This window comes from Pholcus phalangioides, unplaced genomic scaffold (assembly GCF_987345545.1).
Source record: "Pholcus phalangioides strain wild (caught in Gottingen) unplaced genomic scaffold, Ppha-v1.0 ptg000001l_1, whole genome shotgun sequence".
NCBI classification, from domain to species: Eukaryota; Metazoa; Arthropoda; class Arachnida; order Araneae; family Pholcidae; genus Pholcus; species Pholcus phalangioides.
The window spans coordinates 5654742-5678352 of record NW_028301594.1 but is presented as its reverse complement, the minus strand read 5'-3'; the positions used below and the strand labels follow the sequence as shown (position 1 = coordinate 5678352).

The 23611-nt window shown below is 39.0% G+C and overlaps 1 protein-coding gene across 2 annotated transcripts in view; it reads left to right on the top strand.

The window, feature by feature from the left end:
* LOC149089745 (uncharacterized) overlaps positions 1 to 23557 on the top strand; it is a 43453-nt gene extending 19896 nt beyond the window's left edge. Inside the window, exons 1-5 of one of the 2 annotated variants that reach the window (XM_089242942.1) lie at positions 7167 to 7298; positions 16653 to 16798; positions 16921 to 17142; positions 21969 to 22076; positions 22382 to 23557. In XM_089242942.1, the coding sequence (XP_089099068.1) occupies positions 16691 to 16798; positions 16921 to 17142; positions 21969 to 22076; positions 22382 to 22459 (516 nt within the window). In that variant the 5' untranslated portion in view covers positions 7167 to 7298; positions 16653 to 16690 and the 3' untranslated portion in view covers positions 22460 to 23557. Of the gene's footprint in view, positions 1 to 7166; positions 7299 to 16652; positions 16799 to 16920; positions 17143 to 21968; positions 22077 to 22381 lie in introns of those variants that run through there. The other variant, XM_089242867.1, reaches the window with a different exon arrangement.
* Positions 23558 to 23611: the final 54 nt, after the last annotated feature.

Below are 23611 nucleotides of genomic sequence, written 5' to 3'. Positions count from 1 at the left end.
TTACGACTCATCTAGGGAGCTTCTGCAAACCAAATTAGGTCATGATTTAAGCATAGCGCGAGAATTCCTGGCTGTAAGTGGATTTGTACATCCCATCTCGGAAGCCTCCGCGAATCAAGTTTGGGTCGTGATCCATGGCTCAAAAACCCTTAGCTGCAAGTAGATTCGTACGACCGTTCTCGGAAAACCCTGCAAATTAAGTTTAGGTCACGACGCATAGTTCAAAAACCCTTGGTTTGTACGCAAATATCGGAAACCCTCTGTTGAACGTGACCCATGGCTCAAGAATCCCTGGGTGTCAGTGGATCTGAATGACCCATCTCGGAAGACCTTGTGAACCAAGTTTCGGTTGTGACCCATAGCTAAAAAATTCTTTCCTGTTAGTAGGTTCGTACGACCCTTCTCAGAAACCCCTGCGACCCATGCGTTAAGAACCTCCGCTCTATGGTATATGAATATAAATATCTGAGTCACTGAGTGTTGTTCCACCCATTTTGTTGATCTCTGAGTGAAAGAAGGAATGGGCTACCCTAGGGCCATCTTTACGCATAGGCCCACCCGGTTGGGCTTCGGAAGTGTTTTACACCCGTAGGTGCTTGGCTTGACCTTTATATAGGAAATTTTTATTCGTGAATCAATTCTGGCGCTGCTCAGGCCAAGTAGCACTTCATTTCCTGCCATTGGCGATTTTAGCAGCAATAATTAGTAACTGTGCTCATCTTTGGCATCATTTATGTAGACGACTGGTAATTTCTCATATTTAACATCCCAATTTTCCGCATTTTTCTCGAGAAACAAGGTCAGCTTAATTTTACACCTTGATCTTCCTTGATCTTTCAGCTTGAATATTGTTGAGCTTCTTGCACAGCGGCTCCTGAGTTTGACATGGCTTCGAGCATCACTGGTCCTATTCGAGAGACTTCATAACATAAGTCTAGACAAAGAAAAAAGACTGATTCTAAAATTGTGATTCATGTTTTTGGAAAACGGTGAGCCTCGGAAAAACTTACGGGACATTCCATCGGATCGCATAAATCCAAACCCGGTCATCACGGAATATGACCGGAAACACCAACAGGCGGGTATGAGACTATGCCGGAATCAGGGTCATGAATACGTATACATAGAAGGCCATTGAGAGATTCATCATCTGTATCAAATGCGCGATGGTTAATGTATGTATTTTCGAGAAATTCATGCCACATGGCTGCCCGCGAGTCCAGTCGTAAATTTTGAACAGTGACGCCGTTTGTGTTTCTGAGCCAGACTTTGGCCTCGTTCGTTTCCTTCTGGATTATGTATGTGTGTATATATTAAAGTTCTTCAGGAGAGGATGACTTTACAAGAAACACGGGGGTAAAGAAAGGATTCATTTGCATCTGGTATCCGTTTTTTTTATTTCTTTTGTACATAAACATTATTTGGGTAGAGAAGGGAATAAAATCGGAAATAGTGTTGTTATAATAGTGAGTTTACGACTCTTGGCTGGTTTCTATCATGCAACTACCAAAATAGCAGGCAAACACGCTATCCTCTCTCTCACATAGTTGATGTTTTTTGTTTTTTTTGCTGTAACATCTTAACCATAAACTGGAATTAACGTTTATACACTGTTTTCGAAAATTTAAGGACGGGATGGAAATTTATACAAGTTGGGGTATTTGTGATTTTTTGGGTTGAAATTCGGATGAAAAATAAAATTGATGGAAGTATTGGGATATGCATTTACAATCAAACGACATTGAAGATTCTACGAAATTTTGTCGTTATAAATCGAGATTGACGTTTTCAGAAGCTTTTTTGAAGGAAAATTACAAGGTATCCCATAAATTCGTAAATAGTTTAAAAATTGAAGGAATTGGTGTTTTTGAATGCTGTTTGCCAAAAAGTAATTCTGATGGACGAGAATTTTTTTTTTTGAGTGACCGAAAGAATAACCTTGTGAGTGAGGGAACGAAAATAGGACCTGGAATATGTAAAAGCATGTGAGTGACCAAAAGAGGGACTTAGACACAGGGGCATATTTGCGATGTGGGAGGGGGAGGAGCTAAGCAGGCTGTAGTCCAGGCCAATTTGAAGGAATGTGTAGTTAAGAAAGCTAGACTAGAATGGGTGAATGGTGGCAAAAATTGTATAGCGCTCGCAGGCCACAAAATGACAAATCCGCCTCCAGGGAGGGCCTCGGGCAAAGCCCAAATAAAAGGGCCCTTATCAATTGCTCGAATTTTTTAGTGTAAAAATGAAACGTTTGCCAAAGCGGCACCTGCTGTTTATCATAGCACCTGATCCCACTACCGTGGAATGCTCCTATACACCAGAGAAGGCTCTCCGGACTGTGCTGCGAGAGCCCATGTGTTAAGACGTACCTGGAATTGTTTATTGAAGAATTAAGCAATATCTCCTTTCTTCAATTCACTCCTCGTGTCCAAGGTTAGGAATTTATGGTAACCCTCTTTCAACGCTTTCATCCGCATACTGAGTGCGCAAATAACATATAATACCGTTACACATTGGAATACCTGCCGGCTTAAAAAATGCTGCTTAACTGAATAAAAGTTTTTATTTCGGTATTACAAAAAATCATTTTTATTATTATTTAAGAAATAATATACAGTACACGGTATACATGCATGTATTAGATTGAGAAGCATCATCAAACTGGAACCCCTTCTGCCACCTATCATATAAAAAACATAACTGCTATGACACAATTGTTTGATTGGAATTGATGACCGGTTTTTGAATATTGTGTTGAATGAAAAAGAAAAACAGTGCAGTATGATATTAATAAATATTTTTGCGCAATAAGTATAAATAAATTATATTATCAGGTTTACTGCAAAATTTGTAAAAACGATGTTTCATTTACCCACTAGAAGTGAGGATTCTTGAAGTTCAGAATTTTAACGTGTACTATACGGGACACCCAGGGCCATCTTAATACGAGTCCCTTCCGCGCACGGCATGGGAACCTCAACTGCATCGGGGCCATTCTGTTATGAATTTATAGCGTGAAAGCAAAAAACAAAACTAAAATAGCCATCTTAGGCCCCACGAACCCAGTGCCCTGTCAGCCCCTACCTCTTGGGGAGGGGGTATACGGGGGGGGGCATAGGGACTTCTACGATAAGCTCCCGCACAATGATTAATGGCAATAAATGTGTTTATTAAAAGATGGTGCCTACGCCCTCTTTCATTTTGTGCTGGGGCTATGATGCTGTTGAGACGACAGTAGGAACACACTTTTTTGGATAAATATTCAAAAATTTGTCGCAGTTCTCCATGGAACAGCCTCATTATTATTGGATTTTTATGATCTAAAAATCTTATAAACATCATGACTTTAAAATACGAAAATATGACCTTATAATTTTCTTCATTATTTCATATATTTTTTTCAGCTATTCATTATTATCTCATTAAATTAAAATGGAAACAGCAAGTACATATCAAATATATCGATTCAACCGATTAAAATTATTTTTCAATTTAAACAATCTCACTAAATTCAAATGCAAGCCATGCCGACTTTTTGCACTATTTCTATTCTTCTAGTGCGTTCTATAATTGCACTCACTGAATTATGAAATTTATTTTCAAATGTTCGTAAAAAGGCTGCAGCTTAAAAAAATGTAAGTGCTAAATTTAATTTTCTCTAAGAAATTTAAATAAAACCATTTTGCGAAAATGTTTTAAAAATACCAGATGGAGCCAAATATTTTAAGAAGCCTTGTCATGAAGAAGACGTTGTTGGTATACGCCGTGTCGCTAATGCTTCCTTTAACTGAATAGCAATGTTTGCTTCACATTTTTTCTCTTTTACATGCGCAGCTTTAACATACGAAATAAAATGGTACCATCGGTGCTGAAAATATTCTCACAGAACTCCTGTAAGAAATTCCTTAAATTTTGCATTCTGAGTGTGCAAATTTGCGCAGGGACTGAACTAGGAGATGGGAGGCAACTCTCCTGAGGGATAACTTTCTTGAGAGGGTGGAAAATTTCAAGTCTAAAAAACTAAAAAAAATTATTTTTACTTCAAAATACAGTCGACGCTCACGTTATAGTTACCAATCCGTTGCAACGACCGATAAGGGTAGATAAGATAACAAACGATAAAGGTTGTTATAACGAGCGTCCACTGTTTTATTGGAAAACTTTCCCGAGAAATGAGTCTCAGAAAAAAAAAAAAAAAAAAAAAAAAAACGGGACTATGTGTTTGCGCTCTATGTAATATCTAATTGGCTCCTCTCAGTTCATCAATAACGTCCTTTATGATAATTGCACGCGGTTTTGAACAACGCCGTTTTCATTAAGAATCCGGCTGCACATCCCCCTCCCGTCCCTTGCTTCTTAAAATGGCATGGCCATAGTGAATGGCCGAGATGGTAGGTTGGCGGGTCTGTGCCTTAATTATGATTTACACCGGTCTTTTTTCCTATGAAAAGTAGCTCCGGAAGCCTGATATGAATCCAATCAGAGAGAAGTTAATGAGGTGGAGTTATGACTTGATTGAGTCAGTCTTTAATGAAATACGACAGAGTCATAAGCTCGTGATCTGAACGGCTTTGATTTCTCTTTTTCCTTTTGTGTTTTTTTTAAAGCTTGCCCAGTGCTGTTTGAGTAACGGTCTTTTTTCGGATACAGCCGAATAAAAATGTCGATCGTAATTCGTTTATTTTTCCGTCAATAAATTTCTATAATGTAGCGGTGAATAGTCAGTCCGCTCAAATATGGAATAGAGTTTAACCTCCATGTGAGTTCAAGATTATTATTCGACAAGCAGGAATAATACGGGACTGCGTATTGAAGGACTATGCCAAACCCAAACTCGGAAGATGCTTCTCTTAAAACAGTGGTGGGATAGGGCGGGGGGGGGGGGTCTTTGACCTTCTTGAGTCGATAACACTGCTGGAATCTTCTGAACTTATTCACCTAATCGCCACTGTCTTCACAGAAAAAAGTTTCTTGCCACCCTTTCTTGCCGAGATAAACCATAGGATTCCATAATAAGTCTGTAGTCTCTGCTGCCCCCTGCGGTCCGCCACACTGCCCCCTCCCAACTGGTGGTATCGTTCACTTTGGGAAACACTGGTCTAAGCCAATCATGAGAAGGAAGGCACCTTTATCAGGGGTTCTTAACCGTGGGGAGACTTTGGGGAAAAGGGGGGGGCGTGAGTTCGACAGAGAAACAATTAACTAATTATTTTTACATTGCTATAAAGTAGCAGAGCTATATACCGTCATATCGCGACTATAAAATCGGTACTAGCACCTAAAATCTTTTGTATGTGATTGCTAAATTGGGAGTCTATATCTATAAATTCAAAATTTTCTGATTTCAAAAAGGGTATGAAGTCCCGGAGAAGTAAAAAAAACTTATTTTGGGACCGTTTTTTGGGAGACTAAAATCATTTAGTCTCCCGAACTTAGTCATCCGTTTTTCATGAGATTAAAATCATTCTTGTGTCCTAAGAAATTTGGTTGACGCCTAATTTTTTTTTTACGGCTTCTCAAACCCTACAATATACTGAATATCGTTTTGTAAAGTGGGTCTGTGCTTTTGTTTTATTAGAACAGGAGGGGTGGAGAGGTACAGGACTTTATTGGCACAAAGGGTCCGTGGAACAAAAAAAGTCAAGAACCCTTGGCCTACATGGAAACACTGAGAAGCATTTTTCTACTCAAATAAGCATACCCTTGAATACAAACAGCATAATTAAAGCATTCCTCTTCCGGGTATGAAATCGGACTTGGAGCATTTTTAGGACCCTAATTGAGAACCACGGTTATTACGAAAAACAAGCTGTGCCGTCTTAAACTTAACGGCTCTGAAGCCTTAAGTGTAAAAGATGATTCCCCCCTCAACCTAATCGCAATGTGAATTCTGGTTACAATTTTCGGGAGTAAGTCTGTAAATTGGTAAGCGGGGGAAGGGGGAGGGAGGGAGAAAAGCCTCTTTGTTCGAGAGTTTGTTGCTGTTATAACGGCTCTGGTCAAAAATTGAATAGGCCTTTATTGAGATGACATTGGTAAATGCTACGAATTACTAATTTGACAATTCTATGTGATGTAATCGATTGCTTCATCCCGAAGGAAGTTAACTGAGTGGGTAACGTAATGCAGTAATTACGGATTTCGTAATTATGGTCCCAGGCACCTTTAGGAAGAATGTCAATGTAACGGAAAACGAACATCGAGGAACTCTTTCAGAAAGTAAAAAAATGTATAAAAAAATTCGTTGAGTGAATAAGGATTCTTTTCGTTACAGGAGACTCCATTCACACGTGAAGGTTCAATCCTTTCGTGCAAGCATGTTTGAGCGTCCGTAGGAGATTTTTGAGCCAGCATTTTGATTGTACAAGTGACTTGAAAATTGGTTGAATTTTAATTATGCATGGTTGTACAAGATGAGCTTGCGCAAGCGAAATTAAATGTGTGTACCATGCAGGTAGCTTGTACAAGCTTGTACCAATTATCATTCATAAGTGAGCGCTGCTTGGTGTTGCTATTTCTTTGTTGGCGTTTTTCTTCCTGGGGTACACAAAGGCAACCAAAGCGAGCGCATCATCGCTCGAGCTCCATTTATTAAAATTACAAACTAGTGCTTGTACAAGCATATTTGTACCTTGTTGAGTCGAAAGAAAAACTGTGCATGTTGTACAAAAAAAATTAATCAAAGCTTGCAGTTACATGTGTAGCCGCCTAAACGTATGATTTGAATCGTTTTTCCCTGACATCAAAGCATGTCTCAAATGTACTAATTCCAATCGGCCAATTTGTCTTGACAGCTGAAGACACTAATGTTGAAAACGTCTTTTTTCCTGGAATCAAGGAGATGACAAGGGGAATAAAACGAAAAATCTCAAGACGTTGTCGGCTGTCAACAAAAATATGACCTTTTACTTGAATAATGAGTAAACAGATTCCCCACATATTATAAGAGGACATAATATTATAAGACACATATATAAATATTATACGACATTCTTTTTTGGAGACTTCTGGACAATTGTGAGCGTACCGCTAGCTTCTTCGTAGTTCAAAAGTTACTTTACTGACAGCTGTTTGCATTTTACGATGCCATCGTACATGACTCAAACATAACGAAGATGGGGTCCTTCTTTATGATATTAAAATGCACGCGCACATGTTTCTTTGTGGTTTTCTTTTCTAATTGGCAATCTGTGCACTTTTAAGACGACGTGATCCCTTACTTACTTATTAATACGATGTTTGTCTCTGTATTTCTTCATCTCAGTCTGCGCCATCCAGATACACTGTTTACAGATACTATGGTATGTACTAAAACAACCGATTTCTCAGTGATTCATTTTAATCTTGTAGTTGTATCCTCCTAGATCAGTGTTTCTCAACCTCTTTGTTCTTGCGGAGCCCTTTAAAAATTGTACGGTACTCAGGTTCCTTACAAACATTGCTGGAACCCCCCTGTAGCGATGTCTCGACGGACTCCTAGTTGAGAAATGCTGCCCTAGAACGATATGGTGAATAATTACACTGCTAAACACTGATTTTGTTCTCAAACATTATTCAGTGATTTCGGGGCGCTAATTTCGAATCTGGCATTAGTTTTGTCAGATTAGCTCTAGTTTTTGGGATAAAATGAAAGTTAAATTTCAATGGTAATGCAAATGCAGCATACAAATCACATTCGAAGTGCGCGAAACGTAAATCTTATATATAAATGTGAAAGTATGTATGTATGTATGTATGTATGTATGTATGTATGTATGTATGTATGTATGTATGTATGTATGCTCTTTATACAAATCTACAGTTTTAGACCGATCATCGCCAGATTTTGCATATATACCAAACAGGACCGGGATTGAGCCGTAGGCTACTTTAAAAGTTCGTCAGAGCTGGGCAAATGCCCGAAATGGGCGAAAAACTGTCGGGCAACAATGGTTTTGGGGGCCTCAACAATCACTTTCGGAACGTTTACTTTGGTTACCGTGGTTCCCAACAATGCGTTTCAGACGGGAATATGTGCCTTTACAATGGTTTGTCAAATCTTTAATTCTGCCATCATTACAGTTTATTCCTTTATAATGGTTTGGCTCTTTTCCAATACTCCCAGTAATTAAAAAAAAACCCTGGAAGCGCCAGATATTTTTGCTTGCATGTATACAGGGTGTCCTGTAAGTGCTAATGTGGCCTTTATCTCATCAACCACCCATCGTTGAGGTATAGTTTCAATTTAAAAAGTGCTTAAAAGGAGTTTGAATAATATTCGCTGTAGAAGCTGGACATATGGCGTCACTAACAACAGAGAACAACAACTACGGCGATAAAACTGGGAATAAAAATGTTCAACGCCAGCTGATGAACTCAATGCTTGCCTCAAATCATCAGCACTCTACTTCACCAAACACCAACTCTGGCCATATCGCTACATTGCAATTTACTGCCATTAGTGAGATGGGTTGGAAGTGAAGGTGGTGTGCTGTCTATCGGTGGTCGCCTCGAGTTTGTTAGGACATCAACACTCTGGCATGAAGCTAAAAAATTATCATTATCCACCAACATGCGAGCTCAACTGCAAAATGACTCAGCACTGCTATCATTTTCACATCAGTTGATCAAACTTGGCAATGGAAGAATTCCCGTAGACCCAAGCACTAGACTGATAACGTTCCCAACTGGATTTTGCCAGTTATTATATATATAAACTCAGTTCAAGAACTTGCAGACCACGTTTTCCCAAACATTCAACAAAATCACCGAAACCATGAGTGGCTTTGTGAGAGTGCGATTCTGGCACCGAAAAATGGCAGTGTGAACAAGATCAACGGAAAAATCCTAAAAATTATTTCGGGAGACTCCACATCTTACAAATCGGTTGACACTGTCACAGACACAGCGCAGACAGTTCTGTATCCTGCAGAATGTCTGAACTCTTTGGATATTCCGGGTGTGCCACCACACAACTTGACCCTCAAAGTCGGAGCACCTATAATGATTTTGAGAAATTTGGAAACACCAATGCTCTGCAATAGCAACAGACTCTGCGTGAAGAAATTGCACAATTACATCATCGAAGCAACGATTCTAACTGGATGTGCCAAAAGAAGACGTCTTCATTCCACGTACCCCAATTATCACTGGAGAAATGTCATTCACTTTCAAGCGATTACAGTTCCCGATTCGTTTAGCTTTTGCCATGACAATCAACAAAGCGCAAGGCCAGTCGTTATGCCAGTGGCAGGTATCAACTTACTTGAGCCCTGTTTTTCACACGGACACCTTTTCGTCGCCTGTTCGCGTGTTGGTAATAGCAAAAATTTGTACATCTACACACCAGATGGAAAAAGAAAAAGTATTGTGTATCCACAAGCGATTGCCTGAAGATTTTAATTAAAATATTTAAAAATAAAAGTAATTTTTTCTTACTTGATGCAGAAATTTTTTTGATTAAGAAGTAATTAATAAGCTATACATTTTTTACGGGGCGGGCAACGTCGCCGGGTATCAGCTAGTCAATAATAAATTTAATATCAATAAATAAAGACCACTGATGCCTGATCATGTTGTAAATGTAATAATATATTGAATAAAATAGGAAAATAAATAAAAAATTGAAAGCAAAAAATATTCAACGCAAAAATTAGTGGTTAACTATTGAAATATACGTAACTATTGGTGACATGGGAGTATGTATTATCTCAAAAACTAGAGCCAATTCGGCAAAACCAACAACAGTTTTAAAACCAGAAGCACCAATTTACTCTAAAACCGTTAACATTTCCTTTGGAACATTTTTTTTGTTTCAGCAATGTTATTTTTGAATATTTTTCATATCTCTCGATTGTTATGGACAATTTGAGCACCGATCACATTTTCTCTGCAATGTCTCAAAGCTTTTCGGTCCTCTCTTCGACTTTTTTTGATGAGAACGACGTACACAATTAAGTACGTACGTAAAATTTACGACGTGCACGGTCAAGATCGTTTTCCTCGTCTACAAGCACCGTTTACGTCCAATATCAGAACTTTAAGAACCACTGGGCTGAAGTCTGCCTTCGGCTACGGATCAGTTCGTTGTTCGTTGATAACCAAATCCTGAGAGAGTTTAAAGTTTATTAATAGTTACAATTGCACTAAATAAATATTTCGGGTACTTATTTTTTCCTCAGATTCTTCCGCTACTTCTCATTTAGTCTCTCAATATTATATTTTTTGTCATAGCGTGAGAAAAGTTTTCGTAGATCTAAGTCATAAAACTGTGCTGAGATAAGATGACCATTCCTGAAACTGTTATTTTCTATTCTTCTGCTGTTTGGAAACGCTTGCGGGGAGAAAGAATTTTTTTTCATGAGAAACGGGACGTGTAAAACCTTCGCATAGTTTGTACGCGCCAGGTCTGGGCTGTACGGGAACTTACTGCCAAATTCTTGTTATTTTCAAGAATTTGGTTAGATTGCGTTTGAGCAATAGTATGGACTTCTCTTTGGGCAGAGAAGTTTTCTCAATGTCTGACAATATTTCGCCTTGTTGGAATAAACATAATAATAATGCGTATTAATAAACATTAGTACTGACTGCTGACTTCTATGCTGCCAGGTTGAGTTGCACAAAATGTTTTGAATTAATAGCAGCATATCTGCCTACACGATAGAGGGTCATTATACCCTTGAAAAGTGAAAAGAAACAAACAACTCTTCAAGAACTTCATTGCGCCCCACCCCCCTAAGCCTTTTGTGCTCTCTCCAAAGGTTGATCCTGTATACTCCCCTAATTAGGATTGCCCTTCGAGAATATACATAGCGAATTCGACCACCACTGTCTGACACTCTGTTGTTAACTTTGCTATGAATGAAGTAATGTTCTGGGACAGGGTCGTAACAAGGGAAGAGCAGGCGGGTATGGTTCCCTGGATCAGAGGGGGCGCAAATTTTGATCTTCAACTTTTCCTTCAACATTACAATAAAATTGGTGACAAAATGTGTACTTGTCCCCCTTGTACCAAGCACCTAATTGAACCCCTGTTCTAGGGCTTCCTCCTGGCTGTAAGAGTACTCGACTACATACTTACTCTCGAAAAACATGGTACTAAATCTCAATATCGCGATGCATCCGGACCGTCCCCGGGTGCAGGGCCGCAACTAGATGCTTGGTCACCCGGTGTAAGCAGGTATTTTGGCACCCCCCTTGTAATGTTGAAGGAGAGGTTAAAAGGGGAAATTTGCGCCCCCTCTGGTTCTGCGTTAGCTAAACCAGAGCCGCCTGCTTTCCTCATAGCTGCGGTCCTGCCCGGGTGAGCCTAATTCGTTAAGACCCGGCAGTAGCACCCGGGCCAAAGTTTTCCAATAGGGGTCCCTCTATAATAAATTATTACATGATATTTTCCATCAATTCAAACAACTCCAAGTTCGATCAAGCCATTATTATCACACTTCGTCGGTGCATTCGAATTCCAGTTCAGTCTTTTTTTGCCATGGGTCAAAGAGCAAACACCACGAGAGCAAGCCGTTGACACTTTCGAATCTTTTAAAAAGTCGTGCGCGTACTACATGCATAACACTGCAAGGAAAAGTGATTGTGTTAAGACACAAAATATGAGAATTTTGACTTTTTTTAAGGACAGAGACATCTTGAAGACATTGCCCTCTCTTATATACTTCACATGTTATTATTAGTGTAAATATTGCTTCTTTTTTTGCGCACAACTTCACAATCGCGTCTCCACCGACAGTCAAACATAACAAGTCGATTATGCAAATTATTATTACATTATTGTTTCCCGACCACCCCTTCTTCCCTATAGTGTGCACTGAGAAGTTTTCCATTTAACCTTCACGCGAGAAGTGTAAAAGGAGAAGAGACAATGTGGAGGACACGTCACACCGCGTGTTACTCATGATTTATGGCACGCATAATGATGGGTTGGTTATATGCGTTTGATGCGTGTGTGTGTATCGCAAAGTCATCCAACTACGGATGTGAAGAAAAATAAATAAATTCATATTTTTTTATATCTCTATCCACCTCTTTTATTTTTCTATCGTGAAGGTTTGCGAAATGCTACATGCATATTAGAAATTTTCATATTACTGCTACTTAGTGTGATGGCGAATGACCATATCGTCACCAGGAGTCGGTCCGTCATCCATACCAGTGTCCTTCAACCATTTTTAATCCGCGGACCGGTGAAATTAAGTGATACTGATAATGCGATCCGATCTCCCCGTTAAAAAGTCTCGCCACAGAGAGCAACAGGCCTACAAACAGTACAATTATTCAGTCGTCACACTTCACTTCTGAAATATAGATGGCAGCCCTGGAAAATCATACATAACGCTACATACGCACTCAGACTGTTAGGTACACACACTTACACTTCCGGCACAACTCACTAGGTAGTAAATTGCCCATGGCGATAGACCTGAGTTTTACTCGGTTTGAAAGAAAGAAAGTGATAGGAACCGAGAGACACCCAAGCTCTGTTACACTAGGTTATCTATCTAAACACATTGTCTCAGGGGGACTCGGGTGCCTCAGGCAAACCTAACAATTTAATTATCTGTGAGAATAATAATGAATTCTATCACTGGAGGCTTGATCAAAATTCATATACATGGGTAAGTGTACAGACAAGAAATTAAAGGAGAGCAATTTTGCGGACCGGCACAAATGGGAGAAATAATTTGAGAAGTGGTGAGAGAAAAAAATAATAGAAGTGATATTCTTTAGCCTCCCCTTATTATACAGGGTGTTTTAAAAAAATCATAACTATTCAGCTTTTAATCGGTTTTGATCGAATAATGTATGGGTAGAAAGAGGGAAATTTCGAGTTTCACACGCAGTTGCCGACAGGTAGCGCTAACGCTCTTCCTTCGGCCGCCATTTCAGTGTTTGTCAAGATCGCGACTGCACAACAGAAATCGTCTTGTGTTCTAAGCTTCGTGAAGTGAGAGTCCGTAACAACTGTTCATCGTGCTTTTCGTCGACAATACCCTGGTGTTGAACTTCCTACCGCTCAGAGCATTAGGCGATGGTATAAACAATTCCGAGACACGGATTGTCTGCGTAAAGGGAAATCCCCTGGTCGTCTCCTGCATGTTCGACGAAAATGTGGAGCGCATTCGACAGAGTTTCGCACGTAGTCCACAGAAATCTGCTCGCAGTGGATGCAAACATGCTCGCAAAAGTTTGGGACGTCTTTGACTACCGTATAGACATGTGCCGTGCATCCCAAGGTGGACATATCGAGCACCTTTAATTTCGTTTGTAAAAAACTTTACGATTAGCCATGTAATATAAAATTAATCTTAAGTGTGTATGTTCAATATATTTCGTAATATACGCATTATTATCTACTATTACACATATGAGAAACATCACTGAGCTGAAATTTTTTTCCGCCACCTATCAAAAGAAAAAAAAAATAGAACTGTCTGTTATAATTCTTCAATCGAAATTGGATCTTGGTTTTAAACCGGTTTGCAGCATAAAAATAAACAATATGTGGTACAACACTATTTTATGTTGAGAGAGAGTTTTATGCAGTACACATTGTATACTTTATGCGCCAAAATATCGGTTACTATGTTTTTATGATTTACCCCAAAATCACTTTTTGTAATCACTGCTGCAAACATAAAAAGCCTATTAAGCACATAATAGGTGCCTTCGTGTAGCATGAAAATTAACAATGTATGATATCACACCTCATAATTATTCATTTTTCATGCTGCACACACTGGTTTAAAATAACAATCAATTTTAGTTGAAAAATTAATTAAAAGTGTATTTTGTTTTCGGTTTGATGGGTGGCGGGGGGGGGGGGGGGTCGTGAAGGAGGAGATCCAATGAGATTTCTTTACTTCAATAAATATTTTTATGCTCATTGGTACATGAGCTCATATGGTACATTTTGTACCATACAAAAATATCGGAATAGGAAACTGAAAATCGAATTTGAATTCATTCATTGATGTTCAAGTCAACATAATTCATTCTTTTGACACACTCATATGTTTTGGAGAAATCTTTGACAAACATCTTTCATTCGCACATCACTTTGCTCTGAAGTTATGAAGAGAGCCAAGTAAGCCAAAGGAGCCCTTGGCAGAATATGTCGATGAAAATGATATTTAAGGACGATGGAGTAGGTATGCGCTGTTTATAATCTCATCTATGGCACACCGATAAACGAATTTAGGTCCAAGGTTCCATTTTTTTGCTGAGATATAAAGCACTGGAACATAATTCCCGATTCGATTTCTCTATTTGGTTTATTGCAGTGGTTCTCAAAGTGAGCTCCGCGGTGAGCTGTCCCTATTATGCCTCTTCAATACCATGGAGTGGTTCTTTGTTTGACTATTCTGGAGAGTCGCGGATACATGCCCTCTAGAACAAGGGAACTGTTGAAGACAAAAGTTTGAGACCCGCTAACTGGTTGTTAACATGGCTGAATATTTTTTCCCCCTTTAATAGACACTTCAGAGACATTCTTCTCATTTCGTTAGTGGCTTTGAGAATTTGGCAACATGCTCTTGTAAGAAACTGCCACGGAGACCAGCCGTTGAAGAACACTTATCTAGAGCAGTGGTTCTCAACCTTTGGAAACCCGCGGCCCGGTAAATCGCTTTTGCGTAAGTAATGATGGGAATAATGATGGAATAATAAGTAATGAATGGAAAAATGAAACTGCGAATCACTCACGGGACGGTGTGACTAGTTTTAGGGCCAAGTATTGAGCCGTGACCCGGCGGTTGAGAAACACTGATCTAGAGGACCGCTTAAGAATGTGCGGGGAAGGGGGGGGGGGGTGGGACTGGAATATCGATTGTACTTTTTCGGTTGTTCTTGACATCTTGACTTTCTTTGACATAATGGCACGGGGATGTTCATTCTATAACTATTTTCTCAAAGCTTTATTTAGCATTGGTAGTCTGCCTTGACTCAGCAAAAAAATAATTTAAATGTTGGTTAATGTAGCATAAAATACCTTTTCAAATCGTGTGAAGGACTGTTCAACGAATTCATATTCGAGCGATGTTTGGTCATCTCCTATGGAAACACCTATTTTTTCTTTTTTTAAATTTGAATACGTGTATAATAGATGGTATGATGTTGAATAATGAGTTTCGATCATGAAAGCGGGTCACCAAGGACGTCATCATCGAAGCAAATCACTTTCTGGCACGAGAAACGGCAAGTCAAGCAGAACAATATCCAATCGTATCAAGTCTATTTGTGTGAAATCGGTTGCGTTCAACCATACCATACCAACCGAGAATAGTCCGGACTACATCACCTATTGGCAATATCAGCTTTTGTTCCTGAGCATGGACTGGACTGCCTCGGAAGATTTTTATATAAAAATGAAAACAATTTGATAACCACACTTGGTCATGCCGTCGTTATCAGCTAACAATATCATGTTCAGTGGTTCCCAAACTGCGGATTGTGTCCTGCCAGGGAAATTAGTGGATCCGCCCACTAATAAACTAAACGGATTGCGAGGGAATTTCTGAATCCCCCCCCCCCCCAAAAAAAAGTATAAGAAATTCTCTTTCATCTTTCTTAACGTTAATAATATACATATCAAATTAATATAATGCCCTAACTCTGACGACTGAGCAACTCAAAAATATAATTATGTGTGTGTGTGTGTGTATATATATATGTATATATATGTATGTATGTATCACGTATTATACAAATTAATAAAATTCTAAATCTGCAACAATCGATATACTTAGAATTAATTTAAACACGTAAAAAAAATACGAAACAAATCAAGAAAAGTATTTGGTAGAAATGGCTGTGACGGTGACTGTGCAGTCGCATTTATTTTGAATGAAGTTGATTATAGCACGAGGGGTATAAGAGTCACTGATAAACTGATAAAATTCCTGTAAAGGGGGGAGGGTGACCAATAAAATCAAAAGGAAGTCACACTTGAAATAAGTTTGTGAGCCACCGTCAATTTTTTAATTGCACAAAAATCGTGGTAGTTTTTTTTTCCATTGCTTCAACCAATTTAAATTATATTTCTGTTATGAGGTCATGATATTTTATGAGGAACGAAATACAGTAAAACTTTGAGATGACAGCCACCATCCTTCCCCCCCAGAAAACTGGCCCTTCAGAGGGGTGATCCCTTAAGCAGAGGTCAACTAATGTGTGGGGATAAATTTCGGACCAGAAAACATTAATGGTGGTCCTTCAAATCTGGATTCCTTCTGGGATAGAACCATGTTATCCCTTCCTTCCCCCATGTATGGTGCATGAGTTTGATAAATCATACAGGCAGAGGTGTACGCAGGAGGGGGTGGGGGTTGTGGGATGCCCTTTATATGCTATATTAACAAATTTCTGTGAATTTAAATGTTTTTTGAAGGGTAGTAACTCAAAATGTCTCGAGAAAAGGAAATTGTGCCTCCTTCAGAGGTCGATCCTGCGTACGCCCATGCATACAGTAAAATATGATACGAGTTTGCCATTATCCTTGATGATACAAATTAGAGGAATTTGATTTAATATCCTATATAAAATATCCTTTCCATAAGTATCCGCTCATGAAAGTTTTAACAGTAAAATACTATATTATTATCGAAATTCGATGGCATTTTCAAATTTTTTACTAAGTCAATTAACGTAAGGTTCGTGTTGTTTTACAGGAGCGAGTTGATGTTTTCTTAGTTGCCGCCGGGCAGACATGTCCGCTTACACAGTCGTGATGCCCCAGGACCACCCGGAAGCGGACCCTGGTCAAAGATGTGACTATCCGAGAGGTGCCCACACCTTGCTCATGTTTATACAGCTGGTAAGTTCGATTTGAGACACCAAGTGTGTGTGTGTTTTTGTATTCTTATGGGCGCTTCTTTTTTTAAATTATTCAAAAGATACATCGATTGTGTACTTTCAATTATTAATTTTATTCCACAGATTGTGGGTGCCGTAAGCATTGGACTCGTCGCTGACACGGGCAGTTACACTGCTCAAGCGTCGATTTCTGCGGAAGAGTTCACGGTGAACGCGTTCATATCGTTCGGTGAATCGACGGCTCTCATGATGGTCGCCTACGGTTGTCTCTTCACCACGTTCCTACTGCTGGTGTCGTCACTGATATCAATGAGGTCTTTTTACCACGTACCCAAGTCTTTATTCGTGAGTATCTTCAGGAGGTTTTCCTAAATTGTACTAATGGATACTCTAAATTCGAAGATACGTTTCTAGTCACAAGTCTGAAGGTAACAGGAAGACAATGATGTTGGGGGACTCCATCAAACAACAAATCATTTTATAAACTTTAACATTTCAACATAATCATAAGGTTAGCGGAAGTTACGTGTTTGCGTCAACTATTTAAGTGAAGTTACGAAGGGTCAATGCGGGTGTATAAATATCATTCGAGTGAATAATATTACACACTGAATACTTCTCAACATCTGAACCGACCAATGATCGTAGCTCGTAATTACGATTTTTTTCAGCCTGGCGTGGCAGATAGGCCTACATCAGGATAGGAAGATACTAAGAATGAAGAGGAAAATTGCCCCAGAAAAAAAATATTTCACTATACACATCCTCAGTGGTTCACCCACCCACCCAATGTTCGAGAAACCTACGGTCTGCTTACAAGTACAAATACAACGCCACAACAGGCAAATTTCCCAACGCGGTGGCTGACTTAAGAACATCCTGGATCCCCGAGCCATGTTTTGGAGGCCCTACCTACTACTGCTACACCACACATGCACCCCGCCCACACACAACCCCCCAACTCCGCGGAACCCCCCCCCAACGAATCGGTACATGCGGGAATGTGCGTGTACGTGTAGTGAAACCTGACGTGAAGTTTTTTGTTTCTCTGTAATGCTTGCTATGTGTAGTGCTGCCATCTGCCACCAGTTTTTCTAACTATGAGTGAAGTGTTATGATTGAATGATTTATCGTTGTAGGACTGCTGCTCTCTGTGGCGAGACTTTTTAACGGGGAGATCGGCTCGCATTTGCGCCTTGAAGTTGGGAACCACAGAAAACCAACTTCAGCCGACCACCACTGTGGGGTTCGAACCCGGATCCTCGCATCGCGAGTCCGTCACTATAACCACTCGACCACCACTACGGTCACTAGATTCATTTAATCAAATTTTGAGCTTTCGTGCTCCACATTTGCGCCCGAGTAGCGTGGTGGTAAGATGCTCGTCTGCCGCTGTGAAGTTTACTGTGACGGTTCCAGGTTCAAACCTGATGTTTTTCTTAACGAACTTGAGGCGACCACCAATATACAGCGCCTTCATTTCCAACCCATCTCATTCATGGCAGTAAGTAGCAATGTAGCCACGATATGGCCAGAGTTGGTGTTTGGTGGAATAGCCTAGGGGCTCTGCAGGATGTGGGGACCGTCGATAGGCGATTGCTTTCAAGTTTTCTACAGAAAGGCACGTATTTACGCTGTCGACAGCTGCTTTGAGACACTTTTTACAGCAGTCGCGCTGCGTCAGGATGTGGTTTTCCACCTTCAAGGTGCGAATGCGAGCCGACGAACATGATTTTTGACGCCTCCACCAATGTAAAATTGAGTGATTTTATGAAGATTTTTTTTGTTCCCTGCCGTCCGGGCAGTTAGCTAACTGAACTTAGATTGATGGCACGTGTTTTAAACGCCGTGGTATGAACTGAGTAGAATGTAGAGCTTCCAAAATCCGTAACAACAGGGTATCTTTTCACCGGTGCAATTAATCAATCACTTCACTTCCCTCATGGTTAGAAAAATTGACTACAGATAGAGGCACTACACATAACAAGCATTATAGAGAAACAAACTTCACGTTAGGTTCACAACAAGTAAACACACATTCCGGCATGTACCAATTCGTTAGAAATTCCGTAGAGGAATGTGTACGAAGTGCATGCACGGTTAAGTAGTAGTAGTGTATCTCTTCAGCAGTGATTTGATAACATCTCAAATGCTACTGGATACTCGGCAAGCGATAGCATACTGCTTTAGCAGCTGTAGAGTCATTAATAGTGCTGTTCACATTGAACTTTATTAACCGTTCAAGTGGCATTGACGAGATATCGCGCCTCTTTGAAAGCTTCTTATTTTAACATTGACAAGCACAAATATTTCGTAAAAAGCTACTTTTTCTCAATGAATCACTTTTTTCCCTATACCGCTATCTTTGCATTTGTTGAAAATCCGAAAAAAAAAAAGAAAGCCTAATCAGTTAAAAAACAGATGGCATTTTACAGAGGGTTTAATACATTTTTCTTTGGCACTTAAAGGGTTAACATGTAAATAAACATGAAGAGAGTTGCTGTCCTTGTGATGCGACTATTTATAAGCAATCATAGTGGGGTGATTCTCTTTTACTATTGTATACGTTTCGCCTGTGGACACTGTGTTTTTCAAAACTTCAGTCCGGGAACTTTTCGTATAGACAGTGTAAAGCAGTGTTTTCCTAACAGCAGGATTTTTGTGCGCGTGAGGATGGGGATTGATTAAAAAACTTGAATTTCAAGTTTTTGACGTGAATACGTCTTTTGAATCGTCTGACAATGCTGGGTGCATTCTCAAAAAATTGCGATACGAAATAATTTAAATGCTCATATCACAGGAAGTGTTTAGAACATATCAGTGTTTTTTTATGTCTGCAGTAGAACCCGTTAAGACAAATCCAATGACAGCACTCTAGTCTTAATACCTCTTCCGGTCTGGGCACCAAGCTCGCGGCCCGTATTCGATAACGAAATTGTTTTACGCTGTATCTCGCGAAGTTCGCAACGCAAATAGACAAACAACATTGGTATCGTATGTTAGCTATTCCAAGGACAAATCCTATGATACCGACTTCATTATGTCAGTACCTACCAAGCAAAGGTAAGCCCAACGAACGTATTCACGTTAAAACTTGCAGCCTTGTCTATGACAGTCTACCTCAATTTTTTTAACCAATCTCCACTCTCACGCTGCGAAAAAAAAAAAAAAAAAAGCCTGCACTTAGGAAAACAACCCTTAAGTATGTCCCGATCCTTACAGCCCTCGTCAACGGGAAAACGATCCCGCGGTGCGACAGAATGAGAAATCGATAACGTCGTCCGCATCGGACGTAATTATGTTTTGGGAGAATCGATACTTAGCGTGAAAGCGATAGATATTCTTGTTGTAGTAATTGTTCTCGCGGACACCTTTTTCTTGCAATAAGAAAGGAAATGAAATGGAAAAACCGCATCATATCTGAAGAGAACGAGGAAAAAACACGTATAAGAGACACAAATACAGAGAAGAAACAATAAAGAATCGAATCAAGAACGACTTGACATTTCAGAATAAAGAATAATAACAATAATAAAAAGATGTTTTATAACCTGTGCTTCTGATGACTATACACATAAAAAAAGCAACATGCGTCTTATTTACGTTTACGACCTGAATTTCTTTTTCATATTTTTTACGGGCACCGAAAAGCAAGACCATCTGCCTTCGTCAAGGTCCTTGAAAGTCCCATTGTTATTTGTCATCATTAGATGCGATGCGACGGTGAACGTACAGTTTGGGTACCAACCGCAACTGTTTTTTTTTTTGGAGTGAAATTCTCTCAATTGGATTTCTTCTGTCAACGTAGGATCGAAATACTGGGTCAAGGGCTCATACTCCGGCTAAGTCAAAACTAGGCCGTATTTTTAAACACCATGGGCCTTCGGATCCGTAAGTCTCGGGTTCAAGTCACGATTCTCGGGGAATAGGCCGTCGTTTCTAGAATTAAAAAAACCACATTCCGAAAAATTGTTTTGTTCCTTGAAAAAAATTTCCCTTATACCAGTATTCCCCCAACACGTTGTCGGCAGGCAGCACGGTGCCTAGGAACAACTAAGTTGCTGCTTCACATTTTCGACCACTGCCTTCGCGAAAAATTACAAATGCACCATTAGCCATTAAGCACCTAAAAGTTTGGAATTACTAGCTATTTCAGTACTTTGAATAAACGATTCGCAAATACGTACATAAAATGTTTAATAAGATTGAGTGAGGTATTCGTTGAAGTTTGTTTCCATAAAACATAGACTGGAGGGTGTCATCAACTTTCTTTGAGTCGCGACGGCGTCCTCGCAAGGGCAAATGAGGCTCATGCTCAGGACTCACGAATTTTTAGGGGCTCTAAAAACTATTCAACATACTCTCTCTCACCTTGTTGAGTTCTTGGTGTTTGTAGAATTTTATAATGTGACAAACTGTAATATAAGCAAATACGATAGCATATTTTTAGAATCTATTTTTGAAGTACAATACAGTATTTATATACATAATTTTTCATGTAGTATAATAACATTTCTGCAAAGAATGCTAATTGGGGATCAAAAATTCATGATTGCTGAGGCCCAAGTCTTGAGCACTTTTCATGCCCATTAGAAGAGCACCATTCTGACAACTCTAGAATATGCTCACAATTGAGAGAGAGAGAGAATCAGCATAAAGCCAATTCTTGAATGCAACTTGTGTGGGAATATTCATTCAGGGAGCTTATCAATACCGTACGAATATGAAACTAGAACTACCAAGCACTCTTGGTTTTTACGCTTGACATTCTTTATTTGTGATACTACTTTACCGCACGCCAACGCAGGTCATATAATGCCATACAACAATTTCTCTTATAGCACAGTTGGGTGGGAAATGAAGGTCACAATTTATCAGTGGTTGCCTTGGGCTTCGTCAGTGAAGAACGTGTTTCTGATGCTCTTGCCTGTATTTGAACCCGTGGACCTCGGCAGTAACCTTCATAGTGGGAGACGAGCATCTTACCACTGTGCCACTCGGGCTATGCATTTGATACTGTCACTTATAAAAGTATTGCAATTAAGTTGTATTTAGTTTTTGCCATCTGTGAAGAAAATAAATGATATGGAAAAATTCAAATAAAAGAATAATGTTTTTGACTCATTCTCTCTTCACATAAACCATAATGATTTTAATATTTGTATTTGCAGTTTGTTCTGTACCACATAGTATCGGCTTCACTGTATCTCTCAGCAGGACTCTCCGTTGTAGTTTTGGGATACCAGAGGCGATATGAGCAACCATACATAACTGCTGGTGTAAGTATATCCATGATATGATCTTCAATATCCATCATAGTGATTTTATATTGAGTGAATAGATAAAAATTTTAATGTGATGGATTGATAATGTGTAAATTTTCTGGATACCTAATTGTGCAGAAAATTTAAATTCAATTAATATTATGCAGGGAAAACTAGATACTGTGAAATGTCTTGAAGAGAATTCAAATAAATTTCATTTGATTGACCCTGGTATTAAAAAAAAAAAAAGGTATTGCAATGACTGATCTGAATTATTGTGAAAAATTACTGAATAATGATGGTTTTTTCAATTGTTCCAGGCTTTGGGAATTGTGAATTCCATCCTGTACCTCTTCAGTTCAGGCCTTGGACTTCGATCGCTTCAAACCAGAAAGTGATGAGTTGACAGTTGACTAGAGAAATTATATGCAACTTCAGATGGAAATTGATAATAGCGCATGAAAGTTGAAGTCTTGTGAAGGCGCTGAAATTTTTAGAAATTGATAAACTAGCCAAAGATTATATCTGGATGTTACCAGAACCCCTTGCAAACTACCACTGCTTAGAGACTGACTATTCAACGAGTCATGAATTTATAACAATGTCTCTTGATAGAATCTGATGGATTCAATTTGTTTTCCCGAGTGTTTTCTTTTTATTTTCAAACTTTGAAAAACTGATTTTGTTATTTTTTGAAGCTTAAAAACTTTCGCTAAGCTTTCACACTGTGTATATGACTTACATATTTGTATATAAATCCTCTTCTGATATCGATGTAACTGCTGCACCATGGAACAAAATTTTTTGAAATCATATATAATGCTTATAATCTGCCAATATATTACATTGGCTCCAAATAGCATAAAACTTGGACAATTAACTAAAATTAATCATGGACAATTATATAACAGGGATTAACAAGCGCCAGGGTGCCATTGAAACCAAGTCTTGGGATGTGCACCTAAAATTTTCTATGTGTCATCACTAAATTGGAGTCTGAACACAGTGCAAAAAAAAAAAAAAATTTAACTCATTTCAGCATGTCTACTAGCAGAGAAATGGGCCACAAATGCGTCAAATCCAAGAAAAGTCAGGGAAACAGTTCATTTTAGACAATAGAATGCTGGGCTTCTACGAATGAGCACTGATTTTTTTTTTGTGAAGCCCTGGTATACGTGCAATTAATTTTATTTTCAATATACAATGTCTTATATTAAATAAATCTTAAACGCTAACATAGTTTAGCATCAAGAGAAAATTAAATCAAATATCTGTATTTCTCTGAAATAAAGTATTCTGAAAGATATCAAATATTTGGATATTATTTAAATTATTATATTAATATACATGTTTGTTTAGTCGGCACTAAAGCCAATGTTCTACACTCGATGCTTTTTTGTAATTTTGTCTCGTTGATGAATATGTATTGTTGTTTTGTTTACCTCAAGTTATGAAGTACTATATACGGAAATAAAAGCATAGAAGCCACATGTTCTGACTTTTGATTCAAATATTTCATTCACTCAATTTGCTGGTATTTCGACACAGCA